We start from the raw sequence: 21,830 nt of genomic DNA, 5'->3' as shown, positions 1-21,830 counted from the left end.
TAAACAGATTTTATAGAGGAGTCCAAAATGTTCATTTCCCCTTTGTAGTACACACAAACAATATTATTAGAAAGTTAAAAGTATAAATTACAAGCTTTAAATGAATGGCAGTTTTTCTTGAGTATTTTTGCTACAAATAGTGCTCACATCTTGAGTTAGAGTTACGTTTACTCTTGCTTCTACCAAAATAAACTCAAGTTCAAGAACTAATGTTTGCAGGTTTTTTTTTTTTTTTTTTTTTTTGAGACGGAGTCTTACTCTGTCGCCCAGGCCGGAGTGCAGTGGCCGGATCTCAGCTCACTGCAAGCCCCGCCTCCCGGGTTTACGCCATTCTCCTGCCTCAGCCTCCCGAGTAGCTGGGACTACAGGCGCCCACCACCTCGCCCGGCTAGTTTTTTGTATTTTTTAGTAGAGACGGGGTTTCACTGTGTTAGCCAGGATGGTCTCGATCTCCTGACCTCGTGTTTCGCCCGTCTCGGCCTCCCAAAGTGCTGGGATTACAGGCTTGAGCCACCGCGCCCGGCTGTTTGCAGGTTTGAAATGATTCTTTATCAAAACTTACTGTTGAAGAAAATTAATCCAATCAATTGAGTCCTTTAATTCCCACTCACTAGGATGATTTCTTGTTCTAATTTTCCAATAGTTATTTGTGGAAAATAATATTATAAAACGAGATAAGTGAGTATTTCTGTACAAGCTATTTGCATAAGTTACTGCAGCTTTCCCTCAGGTTTTATATTTGAAAGTGAAACTAATCACAAAACTTTTCCAAAGTTATAATATAGAAAATATTAATAATTATAGTAAATTATCTTTATTACTTCCAATTGAGTTAGATGAATTCCATGTAAGTTCTCTCATAGTGCATGGATTAGCCAAGAACTGTAAATTCATTAAGAGTGTATGTACATATACATATATGCTCAAAATAATATAAAATTATATATGATTATTACAATGATATTTAATGAAAGTCTGCTGGATATATTTGTTGTAAATCATTTGGTTTTTTCCTTTGAGAGTCAAACATATTTGCAAATTAATCTGATTTTTAAATTTTTAAAAGTCTGTAGCTACAAATTTTAAATATGATTAGATGCAATGCAATGGAGTGAAATATTTCAGTGATAAATATTTTTAAAACCAAATGCTGTCTTGGCTTATTAGAGCTGAATAGTCAAAGAACGCCTGTAACAAGTTAAAAAGGACATTTTCAAATCCATTAAACTTTAAAACTATAAGTATAATCTTTCAGGAAGCACTATGAATGGGGTCTCTGTTGATGGATTTAGTGTCTTACTCCCTAGAGCACATGTGCATTGAATTAAACGAACAGTAGCAGTACTATTTTAGAGTTGACACTCTGCTCTTAATATGCATATTTTGTCAATTTTTTTTTGTTTTAAGCAGAATACATCCTACTACTCTATTATAGCTACTTTAATGTTTTACTTTGCTACTAACTGAGACGCTCAATTTAAAAAAGGTTTCTTCATTCTAGGGAATTCCCTTAATTACAAAGTGGTTGTATGAACTCTTATCTAAGATTTTCCTATAGTGGGCTTTTCTCTTGGATCTACAAGTATCATTGGCTTCTGGATTTAGATATAGCCTCTTTGTTTTATTTAAAGAACGTTATTATAGGCTTCTAAAAAAAATGAAAGACATATACATGGATGCATACACATGATAGTGTTTTATTTCTCATAATATCTAATTTGTGGTCTGTTTAGACCTGAAATTCTATCATTTCCTGATTTAATATGTTGTTTCATACACTAATCTTTTATTTCATAATAGTGTTCTAAAGACATTTAATATAATCAAACATCATTTAAAAAATTCTTTAGCAAAATAGCTATAATGTGTTTTTTACTAAAATATTTTAATTTAACTTTGCTGCAGATGCATAAAATATTTTAATTTTGAAAATAGATAAAAACAGGATAAATAATACATATTCTAATGTTGAAAAGTTCATCGATACATTTGGAATTGCCAAAGACTAAGGAAAACACAACTAATCCTCTCAAATTATTCCAAGAGAGACACTCCAACATCTGATTATCTTTAGCTACTATAATATGTGGATGTTTAAATAAAAACCACTCTATTTTATGTATTGTATGATACATCTTATGAAGTTGCACCTATCTTGATGGAAATGATTTCTGGTTTGTAATGAGAAAGTGGATTTGAATTTGTAATGTATAATATGTGTGTTTCTTTAAGTTTACCTTTACCTAAACAAAAAGGTTGCATGAACCCTCAGCAGGCTTTATTTGGTTGTCTGCAGAAATTAGCTAATACCTGGCATAAAATGAGCAATAGGATAGACATGATACCTAGCCATAAGGTTATAAGCGCTTACACTTTCAACAATGACTTATGCACCTTGCTGTCAGAAAACAGACAAAGAAAAGTGACATATCTAGTAATAAAGTAAAAATTTGTTTTTATCTTATCATTTGATGACTTCTTAAGGATTGTGTTTTTAAAAAAAATCAGAAAATTTCAAAAGCCAAAGTGAAATTGAATAATACCACCTCATTTATTTTTATTCAGTTTTATATTTTCTTATCGTCATTTTGTGTTTAATAACAACAATAGAGGACTAAAATAAAATGGTTGAGGGAGAAAAATGATAATTATGAAGTTTACGTCTAGTTAGGTTATTTATGGTAGCTTAAAAAATTAAGTGCCATAATTTTTAACCATCCCTAAAATGGTTTTTGAAAAAGCATATGAAATGTTTACAATTATATTATCAAATTTTGGAATGTTTAATTGAATTTATTTATTGATGATTATTTTTATTTTTATTAGAGAAGAGGTCTCGCTCTATTGCCCAGGCTGCAGTGCAGTGGGGTGATCCTGGCTCACTGTAACCTCCATCCCCTGGGCTCCAAGGATCATCACACCTCAGTCTCCCAAGTAGCTGGGACCACAGATGTGCATCACCATCACCATGCATGGCTAATTTTTTTTTTGTAGAGATGAGGTCTCATTTTGTTACCAGGCTGGTCTCAAACTCCTGGGTTCAAGCAATCCTCTGGCCTCAGCCTCCCAAAGTGCTGGGATTACAGGCATGAGCCACCTCACCTGGCCTCTATTTAATTTAAAATATGTTTCTTACCAGCAAATGTGGAGGCATGTTTAAGGAGCAGTAGTTTAGCTGTTGTAAGATACTTCTAGTTCTTACTGATTGACCTGGAATAACTAAACAATCTCTGCTTCAGCAACAGAGTCATTGTCAAATTCACTCATTGAAAGTTTGTTCAGCTGGCAATAATTTAGGCTATGTACAGATTTAGAAACTTTTAAATTATAACACAATAATTTATATGAAGGAAACATGTATGAAGGTAAACTAGGTTTTCTTTGAAGTCTCTCTCAGTAATCAACTTTATCTTAATACTCACTAAAATATTTAGCATAAAACTTACAGTTGATGTCAACCCTTTTTCTAATATTGTGTTTCAAAGACTAATTTTTAGCATATTAAATATTAGTTTTGATACTCTTTTAGAAGTTTAACCAAAGTTTAGATGATTAACATAAAAACAAATATATATATGCCTTCATCCATAGATGAAACTATGCAGTAGCAAATGAAATGGATATTTGCTACTTTTCTAGCCAAGCTTAATTAAAAGATCCAATGGATAAATAATGCTTACTCTTAATTTTAATTTCACTTGATTTTTTATACACCAAACTTCAGGCCTTTTTTTCAAAATAGCCAACTAAGGATTTTTGTAGCTAAAGTTGAGGATGATCATTACTATGTAAAATAACTATTACATTGGAAATGTACCATCTAAATCGGTTCATGTGGTGCCAGAGGAATATCTACTATTTCAGGCAAACATTGGTCAGTAAATTGATGCAAGATCCTATGGTTCATGCTGCATTGGTATTATTTCCTCCTTGTAAAAGAAAGGTAGAATGATTCGTGACACACTAAATTAAAAACGAGTGATTCTGGGTGCTGTTTGTGTGTGCGTGTGCATGTGCGTGTGTGTGTGTGCGTGTGTGTGTTTCCCTACAATATGTCTGTTCTCAGCAGATTTATAGTCTGGAAAGGAAAAGAGACATAGAACAGACAATTACAGGTGTACTGAGTATAGCAAAGGAGAAAGGGTGCTAAAAAAAAAGTCTGTAAGAACCCTACCTAATCTCGTCTAAATTGGACATCAGATATCCTCCATCAGAGAAGGGAGTTTTGAGAAGGAAATGAAATTTAAACTCACCACTGAAAAGTACGTAAGGATGAAATGGGTGAATGTGTTGGAGTGGGAGGAAATGATATATGCATGTGCAACGATATGATGACTTGAGCTGGGAATGAACAGAGTATTTTCCAGGAAACAACATTCATATGTCAACTCTCCATCTCTTCTCTGTCTCATCTTCACTCTTCCATTTGCTTTATGGGAGACATTTTCAATCTTGTCCTGAATCTAATCAATGTGATGTTCTGCACTACTCTTTTAGTTCTTTATTGATTTTATTTTATTTTATTTTATTTTGCATTTTGCTATAGCATTACAGATGTCTTTAGAGTTTTCTTAGTTTGGCTATTTCTCTCTTTAAAAAAAATGCCTTTCATCTTACCTTTACCCAGAGATGTATATGAAATAAGTGTTATTTTACCAATATTACATATGAAAAATGAAGGTCTAGTGAGGTTAAATAACTTACTTATAGTTATCCAGCTTGTAAAATCTATAAAGGGCACAGTTTATGCATGACTACTGTAACAGTTACTTTTCAGGGATATATAATTACTAGTTAGGGTACATATTAATTCTAACCAGTACCTGTATGTTTCCCCATACTGTCAGAAAGGATACAGTGCCAGATCAATATAATAGTTTAGGGAAGCCTAAAGAAACAAGATTTCCATCCTAGAACTGAAGCTAAATGAATTTTATTTCCTTATTTTATTTTGTTTTACAATTTAAGTTTCCAGAATTAATCCACAAGACTCCCACAAATTAAGTCAATACACTCATTCTTCTGTAGTATCCTATATATAAACAAAAAAATCCACACCTAAAAATGAGAAGTAATCTTATTCTATAATTATGTACAGCTTTTCTCTAAAAATAAAAATATACTTGTTCCAAAGTTATCATGTTAGAGGGGACTACATTTTCAACGCTTGCAAATTTTGCATTTGTTTCAGATTCCCTGTTTTATCTTAGACATCTGTCTTCACCTAATTTATAAGAATTGTCAGTTCGGGGCACTTGTATGTTTATTTAGTATCACTACTTCTGAAATGAGTTGTGTGTTGTATCTACTGTTCCATAGTAGTCATTGGAAAAAAAAAAATCTCAGCAAGAGTTTAAGACTAATTAAGGGAACTAGGGCTGATTGTCAAGAAAAATTCTTTTGATGAGAATGCTAGAAATGAATTACACAGCATTAAATAAAACCTCAGAAGACTATAATGGTGTCAGGGTTATAAAACAGAGGGAAAAAAACAACAGATTGCTGGGATACCAGAAGAAAACACTTCATGTTTGAATATTCATACCAAATGGGCTATTTTGTGGAATCCTTACAACTCAGAATGTATTGTGGTTTGAAAGGAAGGTATCATTTCACTAGTTGTTACTCTATGGATGCCTCATTCCAACTAAAACATAACTGTTTGCATAACATGTCCTGTTTTACTTTAGAGAAATCCCCAGATGGAATTTCATCAAATATGATAAAATGCTGGACTTACTCCTCTTTAAATCTCGAGGATAGAATCTGTACTTACCCTCTTCAGATCTTGGAGAAAAAGAGCTTTACTTAAGTATATCTAAAGCATAATTTATTTTGTAGTTCTTTGATTTCGTATTTTTTCTATCATTCCTAGAGGACTTTTGGTTTTTTAACCAATGAATATATTTCATGGAATTTAAAATTTTTAAGTAAATTATTTTAGAGTTTAATAAAAGCAAATTAAAAATTGCTTATACCATTAATCAACGTCCATCAGCTGATAGTTATTACACATGCCACTTTGTATGTGATATGGGTGATCTAAAAGGGCTTGACCTCCAGGAAGCTGCGTAGATGAAGCATGTGACTAAAGTTGAAAATGTAGAAAATGATGAAGTGCTAAAAACAGGGTAGGACTCAGGACAGTTCGGGGAAGTGAAAGATTGATGTGTATTTACTCTAGACATGGGATTGAATTAGGGCTTTAAGGATAATTATTAGAGGAAGTGATTAGTCTAGGTAAAGGAAATAATGAGTTAGGCCCCGTGTTTCAGCGAATGTGTCACATTAAAGAGAAAGCAATTATGCTTAAAGGGAGCAAAGGTTTGCATGGCGAAAAGCAGCAAAATATAAAGTTGGGAAGGCATGTTGATTAAAATTTGGTGGATCAAAAAAGCAAGGAGTATAAGTTTGACTTGCTATTAAGACAATAAGAGAGCCATTGTCAGCTCTTGAGCAAAAAAATGCATAAAAATATGCTTACAAATTATAAAATATAAAGGTTGATAAAAATAGATTTATGTTGATTAAAATAACAAGAGAGAGAAGCAAAGATGACCTAAAGTTATAGAGTAGAAGACTATTCAGTTTCTTGAAAAATAATTCTTAACTTTGGCAGTGTACTACATGTGTGAGTTTACATTCCACTCATAGATAATGCTTATAGAGGAAATGTATTGCTGAATTCTTAATTAGAATTTGGAATTTAACTTGTCCCCTCTTATGTTATTACATAACTTTGTAAATGAATTGGCAATTCTTATCAGAAATACCAACAAGTTACTGTATATTTACTGGCTGATTCTTGGATTCTTGGCATTGTTAAAAGAACTCTGGGAATTTTACAAAACAGACACACCTGGACAATGTCTAGATAAGTCATAACAAACATAGATATAAGACCATTCACCTTTGTCTGTCAACAAACTTACCTCTCCTTCAAGAATGAATTTAAATATTACCTTCTCTTTGAGCACTTACAAATATCCTAGAAAGAAATGGCTACATTTCATGAATTTTTAAATTCCATCACATTTTTTATTGTATCCTTTTAATGGTATTTAGTATTATGTAGTGTTTTTGTTTTTCCGATCTTCACTGAGTGCAATATTAAGACCTACACTGGTATAATTCACTTCATAGATGATGTGTATCATTTAGATTATAAGCACTTTGAGGATACATCAAGAGCAAAAGCAAGAAATGCTGTTTAATGAATCTTTGCGTGACTATTCGCAATAATTATTACCTTTTAATAAAGTGACTAGCAGAGGGAGTAATCAATGTTTCCTTTGTTCAAAAGGAAGGTCACAGTTTCAAAGTATTATTTTGGGGAAAATTATTCTTCCATGTGTGAACATGTACATACTCAAAGTAGTCAGCACACTCCCTAGTATATATTTGACACTCAATAATATTTGATTTTTTTTAGTATATAATAGGTTATACTCTGAAAAGTAAACAATGAAGAAAAGAAAGAGGCAAGGAAAGTGCCCAAGGTACGTGGTCAGGAACGGTAAAGCATATAGGTAGGTCTAGATCAATAGGAGGAAAGAATGTATCTTAATACAACATATGAAGATCTATTAGAGATTTTCACAGAACCAAGTGTGTTCTAAGTGGCATGGAATGACTGTAAGTATTAATGAGGTGGAGGAGAGGTAGAGAACATCTAAGATATCATTAATAGTTCTTAATAATCAATGCATTATTGTAACATATTGCTGGTAATATAAAAAGGTAAATTATCTCCAGAATGTTCATTTTTTAAAAGTTTAAACTATTTAAATATCAAATAGTCCGTATAGTCTAATATTCTAGGAATTCACAATATGCATAAAATGCATAATGTAGTTTCTAAATGAAACCATATGCCAACTGTTGGAGTGAGAAAGGTTGTCTGGACTCCATGACTTCTTTGCTTAGCTTTCCCCTGGTACATATACCATCCTAAAATTGTCAATATCTTCTCTGAGACTATATGAAGGAAAATGGTAGAAGAGGAAGCTAAATGTTTACTGAGGATTTACCAAGTGGAATAGGGTCTGGGTTAGACATTGCATATTCTTTATCTCATGTTAATCTTCATAACAAATTTGTAAGGTTGATGTTACTACTCATGTTTTATAAATGAAAAAAAAAAATCAAGGCTTGGACAGGTTATGAAATGTGCCTAAATTTCCCCAGCTCTAAGTGACAGAAGTGGTACTCAATGCCAGAGCCCAAGTGCTTTCTACCACATTGCACTGTCCTCACTCATAAAATGAAAACTGACTGACAAATGAAGTCAAATCGTTATTTTACCTATATTTTTAAAAACATTTCAGTTATTTTTTGTTTACTAAATAAATCGGAGGGCCGATGGTAGAGAAAGACGTCTTCCAGACTGATGCAAAAAACAACCTGAATTGAAATGATGCTAAAAAAAATAAATTTTCTGCTTTCTCAATCACAGTTTCCTGCACTGAGAGATTACTAAAATTTTTTAACATAGAAAACATACTTTACAGTATAGAAAAGCATATGGAGATAAAAATAAAATGGGTATTGATACTACAAAATTGAATGCAAGTTTTATTGGATGATAAAAGGAGTTAGTTGAGGATAGTCTAACCTTAAAAGATTTAAAGCATTAGTGTGTCAGAAGAGTACCTGGCATATTGTAGACAATCAATACATTTTTTGTAGAATAAATTATAAAAATGTAATCATATTACCTTGTAATATTCACATTAATTGAGAGTCCAGAGCAGATTGGTAAATTTTAACTTTTTGCTAATTAGAAATACCAGAGTATATCTTAATAAAAATATCAAAGCAATTATGTGTGGATTGTTGCATTTTGTACTTCTTTAAGATAAGCTTAAATTAATCAAGAAGAAAATGAATCAAGTGCATTCATATTTCTTTTCTAGTGCTCAGCCTCTTGTGGTAAAGGTAGAAAGTACCGTGAAGTGTTTTGCATTGACCAATTCCAAAGGAAATTAGAAGACACAAATTGCAGTCAAGTACAGAAACCTCCAACTCACAAAGCCTGTAGATCTGTCAGATGCCCTTCATGGAAAGCCAATAGCTGGAATAAGGTATATGATGTATATTTTATAATTATATATGTATTTTTGGTATTTAAAAAGAAAATCTTAATTCATTCTTATTTTTCATAACCTTTAATGTTTTACTTCTCTAAAATGTATTGCTATGTACTTTTTTGCACTATGCTTTGTTAGTATTAATACTAAACAGTGTTAACACGTTTGCTAAGTTTATAGTTAAATAATAAATCAGTCATTTGATTTTTAAAAAAATTAATACAGGGTCTTGCTATGTTGCCCAGGCTGTTGTTAAACTCCTGGACTCAAGCAATCCTCCCATCTTGGAGGATTAGCTAAGACTGTTGGATTTTAGCTAAGATTGAATCTTGGAGAAGGGACTGGTAAATTCCAGATGGGATTGTAATCGGAGATTGAGAGTTAGGGAGTTGTCAGAGATAGATAGCCTAGGCTGTGCTAGAATGAAAAAACTCCCCAAAAATGAAAAGACTCACCAAAATGAAAAGACTCACCAAAAATGAAGTTGATAAATAAATGAGACCCAGGCTGACAATTTAGCCTGTAAAAGAAGGGTAATTGATACCACTTGGCATACTCAGAGAAAAGAGATCAAAATTTAAATTTGGGTAGGCATGCATTTGAAAATGACTGTCAAACACCACCAGCTTGGGAAATATTGAGAGGACAAAAGCCATGAAAGAAGTCAGAAAGGATAGCTGGAATAATTTCCTAAGGACTGATTTCAGTGGAGCTAGACTTTCAACGTAGCCATCTGGCTGCTCTCAGCAGTACCTCAGAGAGCTTATCTATTTCTTAAAGGGCCTAGTCCTGCAAAGGGAAAAAGAAAGCCATCTTCTCATCATGGAACTTCCTTATCTCTGTCAGATGTTTGAGTTATGTCTATTGGGGAGCTAGAAGGAAATGGAGTTTCCCCTGGGGTCCAAAGTCATCATCATTCTCTCTTTGCACTCAGCATGTCAATGCAGGGCACGCAGCTTTGGAGTGGAATTACGTCAGTGCCTCACTGATGCTGAATAAAAGCCTCCCAAATTGAGTAAAAATCTCAAATGTCTTTGTAGAAGAGGCAGCCTCTGTCAGGTGTTAATGTGCTGGGGCTTATGGTCAAGAAAACTAGAGGCTAATGTGTCTGTTTTTTATCCCACAAAAAAAGATGTATTATTGGGCATTTGCTTCTATATTGAATGTTCATCAAATCAATCAATTATTTTTCATGCTTTACCAGATGTCATGATTTAAAAGATTTCTCTATTAACCTGTTTTATTTAGTAAATGTCACTACTCCCTACTAAGTTGTTCAAGAAAGAAATACTGGATCCATCCTTATCCTTTTTCCTTGCCTCCATAGTTAGTCACTCAACAGATTCTCTCATTTCTTATTCAAGTAGCTCTTGAATCTCCATTGCACCCACCCCAGTCTAGTTTAATAGTTCATCATCATCTGTTCCCGAGCCTATAATGGCCTCTCTACATACATTTTGACCATTATTTACATTCATATAGTGTGAGCTCAGAAGAACTCAGATATGCTTGTGTTGCTTAGTAGCATCTGTGACTAAGCATTATCTTTAGGGAGTAAGACTAAAACCTAACCCATGCTCACTTGTTCAGAATTATCTCAGACCAGTTTCTCTTTTTCTCTTGGCGACAATGGATATTTTGTTTCCTAAGCACCTATCTAAGCTAAATACTTCTTGCTTTGAATACTGTGATATAATTGCAAAAATACTCACCATCTCTTAAATTACTATGTTTCTCATATTATGGTTTTACTTAAAGTGGAGGTTTGCCTTACTTGATCTGGATAGAGGTGTGGCAGGATAATGGCAAAGTAGCTTTCCCCTAAGGATGTGAAACATCCTAAAGGCACTGAACATGAACGGCCAGAGATCTGTCCAGCAGTTAACTCCCAGTTCCTACATCAGGCAGGAGCCACAGGGGCATGGGAGTGGAAGGGGAGAGACTTTTTGTGTCTTGGCCACCAATATTCCTGTTGGCCCCAAAGCTTCTGTTCCTGCTGTGCAGCTGCTGTAGCTGCTGTGGCTGGTATTCATGAGAGACACTTTCTGTCTCTGAACCTCCAGCTCCACAATAGTGAATCCATCATCCGTGGTAACAAATTGGCCTTGGCTTACCACCGAATATGAAATTACATAAGATCTGCTAAAGGAATGTATTTCAGGAAATACAAATATGAATGTTTAAGAACTATAAAAAATAGATGCTTTTTTAAAAAACATAATTTGCTTTCTTCTCTTTGAATTGGTTTTCCTTGTCATAGAAATTAGTTGCATTCACCCACACAGTCCTCACATCTCTGCCAGAAACAGATGACCACTTGTGAAGTCATTGCCCTTTGATTTATTCTATAAAAAGCATCCAGACGAAGTTAACAATTGCAAGCTGTCATTGCACTACATATAATAATGTATTAAACAGAAGTGTACTTTCAGAGGTAGTTGCAAGATAATCACTGGTTGCTGCTTTATTCCAATTGTATGAATTGTCACATTGCTTTAATATAATCACACTTAAAATAATTTCATTTTATTACTATTTTACATGATGCCTCAAATGGAAAGACTCATTTGGTAAATTTTGACCACAGAGATGCTCAAATGAGTTTTGAAGGAACACTCTTCATTTGATATTTGTATATTTTTGTTTAACGAAAGGATTTAGTAATGCATTTTAATGACTGTTGCTAAACAGGAACAAACGTTGCTATGCAGGACCATTTGTCCTCTATGTTCAGATGTATATCCTTAGATGCAAATTAAATAATTGAATCATTTAAAACGTACACACTCACACCCCACCCCCACTTCCTGGAAGCAAGGGGATTTTTTCAATTTAATTTTATCTATTTGGGAATAGCAGCTTCACTTGTAAATTCAAGTTTTTAAAGCTAGTATGGTTCTAGATTCTTCATTATCTCACGTCCCATCGACTTACTTAAGTGCCATCCAAATGCACAATCTCTATTTAGGAAAAAAAAATATTCCAAATTCTCACCTCCCCTTAATCATGGCAAACCTGCTGGACCATTTACATACCTAAAGAATCTCACACAACAATATTCAGTATAGAATCAGGTTAAATCAGCCTCTTGGCTGCTTACACCTTCTTTGAGACCCATCATTTTCTTATTTTTTTTTTTTATCTTGAAATAAAATTTTTTTTAAATTATACTTTTAAGTTCTAGGGTACATGTGCATAATGTGCAAGTTTGTTACATATGTATACTTGTGCCATGTTGGTGTGCTGCATCTATCAACTCGTCAGCACCCATCAACTCGTCATTTACATCAGGTATAACTCCCAGTGCAATCCCTCCCCTCTTCCCCTTCCCCATAATAGGCCCCGGTGTGTGATGTTCCCCTTCCCGAGTCCAAGTGATCTCATTGTTCAATTCCCACCTATGAGTGAGAACATGCGGTGTTTGGTTTTCTGTTCTTGCGATAGTTTGCTGAGAATGATGAAGGATCTAGAACTAGAAGTACCATATGACCCAGCCATCCCATTACTGGGTATATACCCAAAGGATTATAAATCATGCTGCTATAAAGACACATGCACACGTATGTTCATTGCGGCACTATTCACAATAGCAAAGACTTGGAATCAACCCAAATGTCCATCAATGACAGACTGGAATAAGAAAATGTGGCACATATACACCATGGAATAATATGCAGCCATAAAAAAGGATGAGTTTGTGTCCTTTGTAGGGACATGGATGCAGCTGAGACCCATCATTTTCTTACTTGCATTTTAAGATCAGAGCCAGGACCAAAGGTGATATAAATTCCAAAATCCCACAAATCTGCTGCCCAGTGCTCCCCACCCAAAGCCCCTAATTTGGAAAAAAAAAAAAAAAAAAAAGAAACTGTATGCTAAATGCTAGATGTTAAAGAGATTTTGTATTTCTGTAATTCCATATTGTGTAATTTCAAAAATACATAAGTATAAATCTTTATTTCTATATTTTCAGAATTTCTGACATATATGTATATGTTTTATAATTTGAAAAATAGTAAATGTTAATTTTTTAAGTCCCTAAAGCTCCTAAGAATCTGTGATCCCTTCATTTGTAATGTCAGTGACATTTCTACTAGTGAAGGTAGACTAGAGTTCAGGGACAGGGAGGATACCTTCCTGCTTCCAGCACTGGGTAAACTTTGCTTCCTAATTTTTTCTAGCTAGTGAAATTCTGTTTTTCATTTCAATGCTGTCTGTTAATGCTCCTCCTTTATCATCTTTCTTGATATTTAAAGTGGCCTTTCTTGGGGTAGGCTGAGGTGACGAGCACTGTAATGTAAGGCATTTATCAAACTTTTCAAGGCATAAATAGTTGAATCTCCATAACAAAAGTAAAAAAATGAGAAGAAGAAGGGAGCAGCAAGGGACACTTCCTGACACCATATAAGAGTTTTTATTCCCCACAAATGCAGGTATTAATATGTGCATTAGGCAGATGAAGAAACAGAAGCTTATGGAAAGGTTAAGAAGCTTCCATGGAATACTATGCAGCCATAAAAAAGGATGAGTTCGTGTCCTTTGTAGGGACATGGATGCAGCTGGAAACCATCATTCTCAGCAAACTATCGCAAGAACAGAAAACCAAATACCGCATGTTCTCACTCATAGTTGGGAATTGAACAATGAGATCACTTGGACATAGGAAGGGGATCATCACATACCAGGTCCTATTGTGGTGAGGGGGTAGGGGAGAGGGATAGCATTAGGAGATATACCTAATGTAAATGATGAGTAAATGGGCGCAGCACACCAACATGACACATGTATACATATGTAACAAACCTGCACGTTGTGCACATGTACCCTAGAACTTAAAGTATAATAAAAAAAAAAAAAAAAAAAAAGAAAGAAAGAAAAAAAAAAAGAAGCTTGTGTAGGTCACAGTGCAGGAAATGTTGGGGGCAAGGATTTGAACACAGGTCTATTTGAGCTTTCTCCATTATACTAGTTATCATTATTCCATTATTATCATTATACATTAGCTCATCCTTATATTTTCTTAGCAAATTATTGCCCCTTTGGCCAAGAAGGACACATGAAGTTCACAATTTCAGGCCATCACTGCACTACATATAATAATGTAGTCAATAGAAATGTAATTTCGAAGTTGTGCTGAATTCATTGCAAGTTTTTAATGTAAAAATGTCTGTTGCATATATATTTATTTATTTATTTTACAGGTTAAAGGGTAAATAACTGAGAATACAGTTGATCACATATTAAATATGGAGTTGCTTAAATCACTAACATATTAGGTTACATTAACAGAAGGATGATGTTCAAAATGTTGGGCACTAATATATCCTGATCAGATATTTGGAGTAGTGCCTATTCTGGAATATAGATTATAAGAAAAATCTTGACAATTTTCCAGATCCCCAGAGAAAAACAGTTAAATGGTAGCACCTATACTATGTTGGTTGTCTAGTGTTCTGCTGCTAGTAGCAAGAGTCCTGATTTTATTAGTGGTTTAAACTACAAAGACGTTTCTTGTTTACATAACAAAATCAGAGAGTTGCTAGTTTTAATTTTAATTCAGCAGCTCTACAATATTAGAGTGCTGGACTGGCATTTCTGTGATTCTGTTGTTCAACTTGTAATGGTCATAAAATGGCTGCTACAGTTCCAGTCCTCATGTCTTCATACTTTCTCACATGAAAGTAGGTATATATTTGTTCTACATTTAAAAGGCAGACAGATTCTGGACAGTGCATTAAAGTTTAAAAAGTATTCTAGTTCAATATAAGAGAATATTTGCTAACATTGGAAATTAAAAAATGCCATGGCTGCTTTCACAATACAGTGAACCTACCCACAATGAAGTTATTTAAGTATGAGTAGGTTTTATGGTTACTCATTCATTATTGTTATAGAAGGATTTCATAATGAAAGAGAAATTAGGATTACTTATTCCTAGAGTCTCTTTAACCTTAAATACTATACTACTGCTAATGGTACTACTATATTATTGATTCCCTTGAAATAAACCATAGTTGCAAATAAATGACTGTAATGAAATCAAAACCTTATCCATAATAAAAAAAATTATAAACAAAGCATCAAAAGAGAAGACTTCTCTATTTTCATTTTAAATAATTATTTATTAAACAGCAGAGTGAGTCAGCTTTGAACCCGTTTTTGCAATGCACAATCTAATATTTCCTTATCTCTGCTCTACAATAGCTATAATGGCTACAGTACCTGTGGATTTGCTAAAGTTTACCTAATCCATTTCCACTCTCAAGTCTTTAAAGCACTAATGTATGCAGTGTTATATTTGTTCATAAATAGGATATTTATGAACTGTTTGGATTGAGTTATATAATATAGATGAAGCAGTGCGTCCCAATCAGTTAGTTGGTGTTATAATTGCACTTATAGCTTCACAATGCCTTTACATTCATTACTTGGATTTTTTTAAAAGACAAAATTTGACATGCTTATAAATATTAGTTCTATAAAACTGTTAAGGCCAGGCGCAGTGGCTCACTCCTGTAATCCCAGCACTTTGGGAGGCTGAGGCGGGCGGATCACGAGGTCAGGAGATCGAGACCATCCTGGCTAACACGGTGAAACCTCGTCTCTACTAAAAATGCAAAAAATTAGCTGAACGTGGTGGTGGGCACCTGTAGTCCCAGCTACTTGGGAGGCTGAGACAGGAGAATGGCGTGAACCCGGGAGGTGGAGCTTGCAGTGAGCCGAAATGGAGCCACTGCACTCCAGCCTGGGCAACAAAGCGAGACTCTGTCTCAAAAAAAAAAAAAAAGTTAAAATAATGGATACATATTTAGGAGTTATAATGTACCTTGGGAAGCCATTCTAGTAAGCCACTTAAGAGTGGATGATAGTGTTTTCCCTGTATTTGCAACCATAGAAAGAAATGGCTTTGGGAAAAGGGAAAGAGTTTTGCCATGGAAATATTAAATTTTAGGTGCCTTTGACATATCTAAGTAGAAAACATATAAAAATCTTATAAATACATGAGACAGTTCTTATAAATACATGAAAATATAAATGCAGAACTCAGAATTGTGATCAAAGCTGGAGACAGCATTTAGAAATTACTCAAGTATAGAAGAAATTGCTCAGAAAGAGCTTTTTTAAGAGAATCCAGTTATAAATGGAACCCTGGGATATGCTGACATTTAAAGAATATGCAGAGAAAATAGTAAAAGACCCTGAGAAGGAGCAATTCAAGAGGTAAGAGGAGACCCTCTAGAACTAAAGGAGTTTCAATTACAGAACCAGAATGATTCAACAGAAAGTGATCAATGGTGCCAAATGAGTTCGGGAGACTAAGAAAAGATTTGAAAACTTTCTGTTGAATTTGGCAATTGGGGTTATTGATGACAGCAGGCTAAGGAATATTCAATTTAAGCAACGAATTCTTCTAAGTTAAAATCTAAAACCATACTGATTTACGCTATTGTACTTTTATTCCTAAAAACTGAAAAACAAGTTACTTTTTTCTTCCAAGTAGTAGTCCCTTCTTTTTCTTTTTAGAGAAGAGGTTCATATCAAAAATATAGTAGCTAGCTGTTCTCTTAGTGGATTTTTAAAAACTCATGCTAGGATCAAAGGACCAATAATCAAGTGTGGTTTATCCAATTGTAGGAAATTATATTTGCCTAATAGAACTTCTTGCTAAACTGTGTTTTATAAACTATTTTTTTCCAGGAATTCTTTTTCAGGCTTAAAGGCAGGATGTTTTCGAAATATAGTTTATGTTTCTGAAATAAGCTGTGAAAAATATTTTCAGGAGCTTTATTTTATAGGCTAGACATTTTCAGAAGAGATTCATTTGAGTTAAACTACATCCAGACATTTTAGTCTATTTAATATTGTGCCATACACAAAGTGCAGATGAAATTTGTAGATATGCATAAGATTTTATACATTTAGATATGCCTTATCTTTTACTTCGTAAGTAAAACAACAAAAATTCTCTTTGAAGTCAGTGGTTGCTGCTTATACTCACAAGAGAGAAAACTACATTTTAAAGTGTTTTCCAGTAAAAATGTTGGCACAGTTTATGAGAGGAATTTTAGTCTACTGGGTAAACTAAATTCTTAGCTTTAGTGGGCTTTTAATTTTCTTTCAGAAATAAAATAAAACTGTATTTTGCAGATATATATTTACTGTTGTGAAAAGGAAATTAGTTACTCTGGAACTCCTGCAGAAATAATGAACTTGGTGAATAACCTGATTTTTCCCCCTTATAATATTACAGTTGGGAATACTAATGGATCCCCAAACAATATTACTCATTATGACCTGCAATACCTACTGGAATGACAAGGAATATAAACAATGAAACTCTCAAATTAAATATCATTAGACATACTCTACACTTTATTAATGTTGGCATCACAGCTCTTGTAGTCAAGCTCTGTTATTATATGGTTTTACTACTTAATTTTGGAACACCTGACATCCTAGAATTGAAAGATTGCCAAGTCCTTCTTCATCCCTAGGAGGCAACACAGTAAGAACTCAGTCTGGAGTAAAAAAGAACTGAACTTCAACTATTTTTCACTGCTGCTATGATCTGAATATTTGCCAACCCCACACCTGAAAAAAAATGCATGTGTTGAAATCCTAACCCTTGAGGTGATGGTATTAGGAGGTAGGGACTTTGGGAGTTGACTAAATCATGAGGGTAGAGCCCTCATTGTTGGAATTAGTTCTCTTATAAAAGACACTCCAGAGAGCTAGCTTGTTCCTTCACGCATGTGAGGACACAGTGAGAAGGCACCCTTTTATAAATCAGAAAGTAGGCCCTCACCAGACACTGACACCGCCAGCACCTTGATCTTGAAATTCCCAGCCTACAGAACAGCGAGAAATAAATTTCTGTTGTTTATAAGCCATGAGTTGATGGTATTTTGTTATAGCAGCCCTAATAGACTAAGATAAAAAAATTAGTACTCATAATGAAGTGTTACTATAACAAATATCTCAACTACCTCAGGTGTGTCTCCAGTGGTCCCAAGTATAGCAATGGCTGTGATGGCCAACCCTCCAGAGTGCACAGGTGATAAACTTTAGCAGTTTCCAATGGGACTATCTCCACTGACAAACAGAATAAATGAGTCATGGTTGTGTGACAACTTCCACCTAAATTTCAAAGGATAGAACTGCTTACAGACTTGGGCACATGAGCTAGGAAGAGGGCCTTTGCAAGAGCAGAGCTATGTACATGGAAATATGGATAGTAAAGGCCATGAGGTCTCAGATGGAAATCGTAACATGTTATCATATTATTGGACAGTGGAGGAAAGTTCATCCTTGTTCTAAAGTGGCAAAAAGGAAAAAATTGTCCCCACTAAGGTGATGCCTAGTGGAGCCATGGCGTCAGAGCTGCCCCTGTGACCCCGGACCACTAGAGCCACTGGCATGCAACTTCAGTCTGGAAGGGCCATAGGCACCTAACTACAATCCATGAGAACTGTGGCAGGGGCTGAATCCAACAAAGCCATGGAGCAATGCCACCTAGAGCCCTGAGGACCCGATCCCTGCCCCAGTGTGTCCAGAAGGTGGAACATTGCATCAAAGATTATTCTCAAGACTTAAGATTTACTGTTGTTGGCTCTGCTAGGTTTTTGACTTACTCAAGTCCTATTACCCTTTTCTTCTTTTCTACTTTTCTTTTTAAAAATGAGAATGTCTATCCTATGACTTGCCTCTACCACCATTGTATTGTGTAAGCACATAACTTTCTTGATTTCACAGGCTCACAGCTGAAGAGATATTTGCCTCAGGATGAATCAATTATACCTTGAATGTCACTCATATCTGATTGAGTCGATACTGAGATGAGAGTCTGGACTTTATAGACTTTTGAATTGATGCTAGAATGAACTAAGACTTTGGTGTTATTGAGATGGAATGAATATATTTTTCATGTGAGAAGGACATGAATTTGAGGAGTGGGGCAGGGAAAGAATGGGACGATCTGAATGATTGTGTTTCCTCAAAATTTATATGATGAAGTTCTATACCCCAAGGTGATGGTATTAGGAGGTGGGGCCTTTTCTAGTCCCTTTTAAAGGACATCCCAGAAAGCTAGCTCATCCCTTCTTCCATGTGAGAACACAGTGAGAGGGTGCCCTGTAGGAACCAGAAAGTGGACTCTCACTGGATGTAGAATCTTCCAGCACCTTGATCTTGAAATTCCAGCCTCCAAAACTGTGGGAAAGAAATTTCTGGTGTGTGAGACATTCAGTTTATGGTATTTTGTTATAGCAGCCTGAACAGACTAAGACAATCACTAACTATAGGCAGCACTTCAGGCAAGGGACTTTAACTTCTCCGAGTCCCAGTGTCCTCAGCCATAGTATCCCTTTTATAGAGCTGTTGACAGGAATAAATGTATGGAAAGTGTTCTGTGACATTTCACAAATAACACAAAATTGTACACATAAGAAAAACAAGACTTGGAGAGGTTAAGACAAGGTTGTCTATGTTTACAATTTACACAGCCAGCTTTCCAAAACTCCTATCCATTGAAATATAATCATGAATCAACAAATTAGCCAAGATGGCCAAATAGGAACAGTTCCTATCTGCAGCTTCCAGTGAGACCAATGCAGAAGGCAGGTGATTTCTGCATTTCCAACTGAGGTACCCAGTTCATCTCACTGGGACTGGTTAAACAGTGGATGCAGTCCATGGAGGGTGAACAGAAGCAGGCAGGAGGGGCGTCACCTCACTTGGGAAGTACAAGGGGTCAGGGAACTCCCTCCTCTAGCCAAGGGAAGCCATGAGGGACTGTACCTTGAGGGATGGTGCTATCCGGCCCGGATACAATGCTTTTCCCCTGCTCTTTGCAACCCACAGAGCAGGAGATTCCTTCAGGTGCCTATATCACTAGGGTCCTGGGTTTCAAGCATAAAACTGGGCGGCTGTTTGGGTAGACACCGAGCTAGCTGCAGGAGATTTTTTTTTGTATGTGGCACCTGGAATGCCAGCAAGACAGAATCATTCACTCCCATGGAAAGGGGGCTGAAACCAGAGAGCCACATCATCTAGCTCAGTGGATCACACTCCCATGGAGTCCAGCAAGCTGAGATCCACTGGCTTGAAATTCTTGCTGCCAGCACAGCAGTCTGATGTCAACCTGGGATGCTGGAGCTTGGTGGGGGGAAGGGCATCAGCCATTACTGAGGCTTGAGTATGCAGTTTTTCCCTCACAGTGTAAATAAAGCCACATGGAAGTTCAAATTGGATGGAGCCCACCACAACTCATTTTTTTCAAATCGGGTGGAGCCCTCCACAACTCTAGCCAAGTTGCCTCTCTAGATTCCTCCTCTCTGGGCAGGGTATCTCTGAAAGAAAGGCAGCAGCCCCATTCAGGAGCTTATAGATAAAACTCCCATCTCCCTGAGACAGAGCATCTGGGGGAAGGGGCAACTGTGGGTGCAGCTTCAGCAGACTTAAATGTTCCTGCCTGCCGGCTCTGAAGAGAGCAGTGGATCTCCCAGCACAGCATTCGAGCTCTGCTAAGAGACAGAATGCCTCCTCATGTGGGTCCCTGACCTCCATGCCTCCTGACTGGGAGACTCCTCCTGCTGGGAGGAGTCTCTCCTCATACAGGAGAGCTCCAGCTGGCATCTGATGGGTGCCCCCTGGGACAAAACTTCCAGAGGATGGAAAAGGCAGCAATCTTTGCTGTTCTGCAGCCTCTGCTGGTGATACCCAGGCAAACAGGGTCTGGCGTGGACCCCCAGCAAATTCCAGCAGACCTGCAACAGAGAGTCCCGACTGTTGGAAGGAAAATTAACAAACAAAGGAATGCCTTGAACACCAACAAAAAGGGTGTCCATGCCAAAACCCCATCCAAGGTCACCAACATCAAAGATCAAAGGTAGATAAATCCACAAAGATGAGGAAAAACCAGCACAAAAAGGCTGAAAATTCCAAAAACCAGAATGCCTCTTCTCCTGCAAAGGATCACAACTCCTCACCAGCAAGGGAGCAAAACTGGACAATGAGTTTGGCGATTTGACAGAAGTAGGCTTCAGAAGGAGGGTAATAACAAACTCCTTTGAGCTAAAGGAGCATGTTCTAACACAGTGCAAGGAAGCCAAGAACTTTGAGAAAAGGTTAGAGGAATTGCTAACTAGAATAACCAGTGTAGAGAAGAATGTAAATGACCTGATGGAGCTGAAAAACACAGCATGAGAACTTCATGAAGCATACACAAGTATCAATAACTGAATCGATGAAGCAAAAGAAGATTGAAGATCAACTTAATGAAATAAAGTGTGAAGACAAGATTAGAGATAAAAGAATTAAAATGAGTGAACAAAGCCTCTGACAAATATGGGACAATGTGAAAAGACCAAAACTACGTTTGATTGGTGTACCTAAAAGTGACAGGGAGAATGGAACCAAGCTGGAAAACACTCTTCAGGGTATTATTCAGGAGAACATCCCCAACCTAGCAAGACAGGCCAACATTCAAATTCAGGAAATATAGAGAACACCACAAAGATAGTCCTGGAGAAGAGCAACTACAAGACACATGATTGACAGATTCACCAAGGTTGAAATGGAGGAAAAAAATGTTAAGGACATCCAGAGAGAATGGTCTGGTTACCCACAAAGGGAAGCCCATCAGACTAATAGCGGATCTCTCTGCAGAAACCCTACAAGCCAGAAGAGAGTGGGGGCCGATATTCAACATTCTTAAAGAAAATAATTTTCAACCTAGAATTT

General features: G+C 35.9%; 1 protein-coding gene across 1 annotated transcript in view; it reads left to right on the top strand.

The window, feature by feature from the left end:
• Positions 1-21,830, top strand: part of ADAMTS20 (ADAM metallopeptidase with thrombospondin type 1 motif 20) — a 209,356-nt gene that overhangs the window by 147,459 nt on the left and 40,067 nt on the right. Inside the window, 1 exon segment of the mRNA XM_050749368.1 lies at positions 8,916-9,083. Coding sequence (XP_050605325.1) covers positions 8,916-9,083 — 168 coding nt within the window.

The sequence above is a fragment of the Macaca thibetana genome, chromosome 11 (assembly GCF_024542745.1).
Source record: "Macaca thibetana thibetana isolate TM-01 chromosome 11, ASM2454274v1, whole genome shotgun sequence".
NCBI classification, from domain to species: Eukaryota; Metazoa; Chordata; class Mammalia; order Primates; family Cercopithecidae; genus Macaca; species Macaca thibetana.
This window is presented reverse-complemented; position numbering and strand designations above follow the sequence as displayed.